Genomic DNA, 7,193 nt, shown 5'->3' on the forward strand with positions numbered 1-7,193 from the left:
CACTGGATTGGCCGCGTCGCCCTGAGTAGTAAGGGTGGCATCTGCCTCAACTCGGATCGCTTGGGAGAGAGAATTGTGGCAGCGATCGAGGAGGCAAGACAGGGTGTTGGGTTGCACTCGACGTTCAGCGTCTTCTCGCGCCTGTCTCTCCTTCTCCTCACGGCGCTCTGCCGCTTCTCGCAGCCTTTGTAGTTCTTCAATCTGACGTCGTAATTCAGCTATTGTTGCCTCCATCCCGTTTCGAAAAAGTTGCTCGGCCGATAATCGAGCGAAAGCAACTCAACAGCGGAGGAGGCTCTATCCGGCGCGGGGAATAGAGTCGGGAGAGAATTGCGTGTCGGGTTGTTTACCAGCTTACTCACCCCTTTGGCCGGAGCGCACTTTTGCCTCAGGCAGAAATATACGTCGGTTTCTGGCTCGATTGTCCACGAAATAGTGCGCCGGCTCGATGATACCTATTTTTATTTTGTAGTGGTTAGCTAGTTCGATCCCTCGTCCAATCCTTAGCAGATGGAGTTACCATAGCGAGACAACTTTTTCGATTGCGTCACACTGAACACCCACATTCTATTTGGTATAAGCACAGTAACGGATGCTTCCATTGTACGATCTTGCGGAATGAATTTTGTACAACCAGGAAAGTAGTCAGCAAGAACGCTTCCAAACACAGTGAGTTGGCTTACCTCTCTCATTGACTGCCCGTTTGCGTGACGATGCTACTGTAAACCAGCCTTTGAGGGTTCAACGATGTCATTAACCTGTTACTGTAGGCAAATCACAACCGCACTTCCCCTTCGACATTCATTGTGAGGAAGATGTATCATCATCTCGTTCCCTCGGCTCACCAGATTACTAGTGTTCAACGGCCAAACACACAGCATCTGGGTCAGTGCCACGATATTCTCCAGGCATAAAGCGAACAACGAGGCATATAATGAAGCCCATATCCTGCTCCAACATGCTTCACAGGGGAGCAAGTCTGGACATAGGGACAGCGGTTCTATGCCCGCGCGGAAAGCGGAGACGCAAACTAGATGCGCGATTGTTAGGGGAAATATGGCCGGCATTTATCCGAAAAACTCACGAACTTCCCGTCAAACGATGGGGTCGATCAGATGGCAGCGAGAGGCGACACCGAATTGGATGTCCCTCAAAGTCGGCGTATCTGAATCCGAAAAGCCAAGACATTCCGCTTACTTCTGGTACATATATGACTCACAATCTAATGGCAGATTGCGTCGTATTCCGTCAAACACACGAGTTTGCCTAGACAACAGATGAGGTCTGGAATAGTATAAGTAGACTCCAGGTGAGAGCTAACAGCATACTGTTGCAATAGCGAAGGAGAAGAAGCTGTGCAGTAGGAATTCCATAGGCCCCTCTTTCCTAGAAGAAATAGAATATGCTTCCGGCCTGTATTGTGGAGGATGCATCCTGCCCAATCTTCAGAGATCCAGGATCTATAAAGTCTGGTCCCTTACCGGCAGCAGCACCTCTCAAACCGTAGCGAATTTTTGTCGTGGCAACAAATCAAAACGAGTCCTTGTTTCTGTTATAAAGCTTCCTATGACACCCACTTCAGCAGACCAGCATCTGCAAGAAGGGCTCGAGGGTACCGTTGAAATATATTCTGGCCCAACAATGCCTTATCCTCACTGAGCCTGGCGGTATTGACTCGGCCTCACACCGGGAGGTCAGCCTTCTCACTCCAGTCAGAGGACTAGCGAAGCGTAGAACATAAAAAGTCACATCAAATGACAATTCTTTATAATGTTTTGAGACAGAGAACGTTACAGGATACTGTAGCATGAAAGCTGGCTGTCCTTGAGGGGCCATGAAGGTGACTTTATATAGACCGGGTACTTCGATACACAAGCGGTAGTGAGGCACTTTACCTGATTAGGAACAGCATACAAGCCGCCCGGGCAATTCTGCTCTGTGAACAGGTACCAATCTCCCCGCAGATTCTCACGGTACGTACCCGTTCCCAAGACGGTTAAGTTGACTGATTGACCATGCCCACCCGGCAAGTTCTTCTCACCAGCTTGTCACCGGTCCCGGTAGCCTTACCTTGGTCTGCAGAACATCCAGCTCCCCGGGTGGGGCTTACAATAGACCGCGACCCGGCATCTCAAAGGGCTTCCGCCACGTACTGGATAAGAATCAGACATTCGCCTACACTTCGTCAGACCCTATTCAGCATGACGTCGTATGATGATGCTAGTCAAGGCAGAATGGAAACCCGTCGAAACGAACGGGCAATCTTATCTCTCAACTTGACCGTTCGCGTACTAGCGAGGGAAATCGTGGTTTCAGTTGAGCATAGCCCAGGCTGGTCAGTTTTGGAACCTGTATCTTGCTCGAATGATAGATGAGGGAAGTTTGGGACGTTGATTATTGCCTTCATAAAAAACACGCGCTCAGTCTCATTGATATGACCGAGGTTGACATTCGACTGGTCTCCGAGTACGGGAGCTTCCAACAAGAGCGTTCCCTCAAAAGCCCGGCCATCTAGCTAAGCTAATCTAGATTCAGTATTGTAGCCGGTTAAGCCACAGAAGCACGGTGGTTTATGACTGTACTGTGGTCAGAAAGTCATTGATCATCAACAGGGTCAACACACTGTTGCCCATCCGCACGTTGATCGTCGTTGGATGCGATGTTTCTACCAAATCGACCGAATGGGTTCTTCGGCGATAGATGACTCACAACAACCTGATCAATCATGAGGCCCTTTGTACCATGAAATACTCATTCTGAGTCCGACCCAGGTGGATCTGCTCGCTGCCCTTTCAACCACTCGTTTCTTCTATGAGCCATTTTAAGCCCCGAGGCTTTTCGTTTCAACACATCTTCAAAAACCAATGTTGTAGAATCCGCTTTTCACCCATGCATACATATTTATATAGTTGAGCTACTAGACCAGACCCACGCCCGACGCCGTGGTTTGGACCTTCCGCTAACTAGGAGTACGCTGAAGAGCATACTTCAACCGCCCAGCCAGGTCATAACGAAATGCCATTTGGCCCCTGCACAAATACGTTCCCTATCGCAGAACGCATAGTATTATGGATACCACGTGGGTTCAGGTACGTCAGGCATGTAAGTTCGATTTTGAGCGCCATACTGACCCGCTCTAGCATCTAAGATCTAAATTCGCGGAAGCCCACTTACTGCTGGGCATTTGTTCGGACCAGTTCACATGTTTCGTTTCTGTAGTGAAATGAAGACCTTCTGTTGTATTTTGATCCGCGGTACCCTGCGTTGGTTCAGAACGGGATCCCGTATGTAGTCAGTCTATGCCTGTTTTTATACTTTATCTGCGACGACCGATGCATCGACCGGTCGCTGCTGTCTCGCTTGGACAGTGTAGTGCTCGCCGAGGCTTACATTGTCACGGGCCTTATCAGTCTAGTGAACTGGCTACGCCCCAGAATCCTTCCTGATCCAAGATTCGTCACCGTGGCGAGGATGATTGCAGTATATGGACCATGGATGATAGAGCGGCGGATGGTATGTGCTGCGCTCTGTGCTGTTACCCAAGACTCTTCAATGGCCTGTAAGCCTTGCCCTGGTTTTGATGCACGCGTGGGTATAAAAAACTTTCTTGGTGTTGGTAATACATATCCTTACTATATTGTTGAATTAAATATGGACGCAAGAACAATTATAATCCAACATTGCTTTGATACGCTCCCTGAGACAAGAGCTCTGACCTACTCTCCTATATAGTAAAGTCTGGGCCATACTTGACTAGGCTCTTCTGGTTCTGACTCTTTCATGGGCTAATGAGGGCTTGGTAGTTGATCCAGTAATTGTAGAAGACTGTGCGTCATTGCATATTTTGCTAGAGATGCTGCATGGCATATACTGTACTCCTACTCCTATAATCACTCCGTTGTCATCTTGATTTAACGTCCTGTCATGTTCGGTAAGGCCTTCGCTTGCTCCCGTTTTTGGCTACTGAGACGGGTTTTGGGTCTAGTTGGAGACTCAATTGACCGAGCTGGTCCGTAAGTCATCACAATTCGAATGATTTCGTGCTACCTGGGCCAACAGACACTAATCTCCAATACGGGAGTCATTATCCCTCGCCTACCAGGAACCAATTTTACCTATTATGTAATATCCGACACCCGTCGTGTTTGGGTGCAATAACTCTACCAAAAATTGGAGGGAATGCCTTTATATTGACTGACATCGCATGGCAGATGTAAGCAGTAAACATTCCCTCCTCCAAAGCTGTCTTGTCGTGCCTCTCCAATTCCACCAACCTCCTTCCAGCGCCAGTAGTTTGGAAGTCCTTGAACTCCCACGCGTGCAGTCTAGCTTCAAACATCTGATCAACCTCCTCCAACGAACGCCCCTTGAGCTCAGTAGTAAAGAAGAACCCGTAAAGCCCCGATAGGTATCCTGCTGCAGCAGATATCCAGCCAACTTGCGGCCCCAGATCCGGACTGGGACTTGCAAGCAGGTACGGTGTGGCGAATGTGACAAGAAAAGCTGCAAGGACATCGTTCCCCGTCCCAAAGCCCATGATCTTCTTGCGCATTTTGACGCCGCCAATCTCGGCACCAATTAGGAATGCGTTGTTGCTGGCGGATATCTTCGTGGAGATCCCTAGCAGGGGGAAGGTAGCAATGACGGTGCGTTTTTCAGCTTGGTTTGGGGGATCTTGCGAGCCCAGGGCTGCCCCGATTGATAGCTGGACGCCGCACATGAGCCCACCCCCGATCATTAATGGTCGACGACCAGTATAGGCCGTTACGAGGATCCCGATAAGAGACCCCACGATAGTCATGGCCTGCCCTACCGTGGCATAGGTGAAATATGCGCTCCCGTACCCGCTCTGCCTGTAGAATGTCGGCCCATAGCTATTCACAAACTGGTTTCCGTTAGTCTGCTGGAAGATGAAGAGCAATGCAACAATCCACGCCCGCCTTCCGTGATTAGTCGGATCGCTGAAAACCTTCCACCAGCTGTCGCTGTCATTGTCTTGTGCATAGCCAGCCTGGATGGCCTCGGCGATGGCCTCGACCTCGGCAGCGACGTAGCCGTTGTCCACTTCATCGTTGCTGCGCAGCTTTTCGAGATTCCGCAATGCGAGATCTCGTTTGTCCTTGAGTAACAGCCATCGTGGAGACTCAGGTATGAACGCGACGAGGCTGAGGATGTTCACTGCAGGGATAAGCTGCATGGCGCAAGGAATCAGCCAGCCTCTAGCTGACATTTGGTCAACATAGGCACCGGAGACACCACTGCCCCGGGGGTTTCCTAGAGCCACGACAAAGGTAACTGAGCCCGCAAGTAGGCCACGGACTGCGCTTGGGGCGATCTCTGCGCAGTATGCCGGGACCAGGTTTTCCACCTTTTCCATATCAGCAGATATTCGTACTCGTAGATAATAAGGGGAGACGTACCAGGCCAACAGCCAAATATGCAAAGTTCCGCCCGACGGTAAACTTCTGCCAGCTCTTCGCGATTCATCTCGATAATTAGGGCAATGACTTGAACAACAGAGGTGACAATGATCGCTTTGCGGTATCCAGTGCGCTCAATTAGGGGTTCGGCGAGGAAACAGCCGACCAGCTTTCCAATCCAGGGGATCGAATTCATAAGCGACTTGCGCTGCGTTGGAAGCTCGTACTCGCCTTATTCATCTTGAGAGCCGAATTGTCGAAGGAATGAGGGGAGTTCTTGCAGGGAGCCAAAGGAGCCTGTGTCTCTGGACAACTGTAGAATTGCACGCACACACTTGCAGACCTCTTTTCGTTCTTCTTTATATCAGAAGTTCGTATATATATTATTGAAATAATTGCTTGATCAGCTTTTTTATAATTTCTCAATATTATTGTTTTCTTTCTTTGATTAAGATACTATATACAGCCTGGTATTAGTAAGGCTACTAGTCTATTAGGGAAAATAGTGGTAACAATAACCACTAACTAATGTATGCATGTTTCCCCTCCTTATTCCCCCTTATGGCAAATACTAATATCACTTCCTTTTCAATAGTATGGAGCAGACAAGACAGGCCCGATGAACATGTTAATACCAATGTTCTTTGCCTTTGCTGTCCTATACTTCGCGTGGGCCGGGATCGAAAACACCACCAGCCTCATAATCTTTATTTTACTATACGGCATATTCGCCGGAGGATTTATGACACTACCTCCTAATCAGTCCTTATTAGCCGGACATCAGATTTTCCTCATTGGAAAAGCATTACAAAGATCCATCCAGGATACTACTCTCTTTCTTAAATCTTGCTAGGAGTTTAGTATCAGTACTAGTAAGCTTCTTTTCATCTTAAAAGCCGCAATCAGCACGCTGCGCCCAGCTCCCCAATGCTTATGCAGCTGGGATACAATGTGGTCTTAGGCCTGACTCAGCACCATCATCTGTAATTGTCTTCATCCTTGCCTGAGATATCATCGTTGGTCATCAATGATTGACCTACGCGTTTAACGATTAGTGAGCCGTATGAAAATTGATGGAAGAGATCGCTAGTTGATGTGTATGCATACTATCTTCCTTTCTTCCTTCTTTGTTTATTGCTTACTCTAATCATACTTGCAATTGCCTAGGAAACAGCTCTGAATCTCGCCTATAGATGATAAGCTACGAATACTAGCCCTGTAAAATCCTTTCTGCGTCCACTGGCAAGCACTACTTGGACTAAGGGCCCTGGTCAAATGGTATCAGACAATTATCAGCGCACAGACGGCAGAATCACTATAGTAATTGGGACGAATGTTACTGATTCGGATTGAATGCTACTATAGTTGATTAGTACAGCAAAGACGCTGCGCGCACATCGGAAGATTTATACGCAAGCGATTAGATGCGTCTGGCGCTGGAAAGAGTGTATGGATACGCAGTGATACTATAGGCGGATAGCTCCGCGCGTTTTATAAGTATATTAGCAAGGAAAACGCGTCCTTCTCTTGATGGATAATTTCAGCGCATGTCTACCTGCCCTCGACTATGCGCCACTGGCATCTAATATCAAGGTGTTCGTTTTCTCGGTAAATGCGACGTCACTTTATCGGCTATTAGACTAAGGAGTTATCCAGAATATGAGCGCCATGATCGGAAGAAATGAATAACATAGATGATTAATATTATTGACCGTGGTGTCAATCCTGAAGAGAGAATGAGCCTATATTGTACCCTCCACTGAATTACTTATG

At 48.2% G+C, this 7,193-nt stretch overlaps 3 protein-coding genes across 3 annotated transcripts; 1 reads left to right on the forward strand and 2 right to left on the reverse strand.

The window, feature by feature from the left end:
- Positions 1 to 2,224: 2,224 nt before the first annotated feature.
- Positions 2,225 to 2,407, reverse strand: BDQ94DRAFT_164581 (uncharacterized protein; the record flags this gene model as incomplete). Its single annotated transcript, XM_026770056.1, has 1 exon — positions 2,225 to 2,407. The coding sequence occupies one exon, from the start codon at positions 2,405 to 2,407 to the stop codon at positions 2,225 to 2,227; it is 183 nt and encodes a 60-aa protein (XP_026619341.1).
- Positions 2,408 to 3,068: 661 nt separating this feature from the next.
- BDQ94DRAFT_164582 (uncharacterized protein) lies at positions 3,069 to 3,773 on the forward strand (the record flags this gene model as incomplete). Its single annotated transcript, XM_026770057.1, has 4 exons — positions 3,069 to 3,089; positions 3,141 to 3,218; positions 3,274 to 3,574; positions 3,733 to 3,773. The coding sequence occupies 4 exons, from the start codon at positions 3,069 to 3,071 to the stop codon at positions 3,771 to 3,773; spliced, it is 441 nt and encodes a 146-aa protein (XP_026619342.1).
- A 338-nt stretch (positions 3,774 to 4,111) lies between these two features.
- Positions 4,112 to 5,616, reverse strand: BDQ94DRAFT_176466 (general substrate transporter; the record flags this gene model as incomplete). Its single annotated transcript, XM_026772695.1, has 2 exons — positions 4,112 to 5,368; positions 5,464 to 5,616. 2 exons carry the CDS (start codon positions 5,614 to 5,616, stop codon positions 4,112 to 4,114), a joined length of 1,410 nt encoding a protein of 469 aa, XP_026619343.1.
- Positions 5,617 to 7,193: the final 1,577 nt, after the last annotated feature.

The sequence above is a fragment of the Aspergillus welwitschiae genome (genome assembly GCF_003344945.1).
Source record: "Aspergillus welwitschiae strain CBS 139.54b unplaced genomic scaffold BDQ94scaffold_139, whole genome shotgun sequence".
Taxonomy (NCBI): Eukaryota; Fungi; Ascomycota; class Eurotiomycetes; order Eurotiales; family Aspergillaceae; genus Aspergillus; species Aspergillus welwitschiae.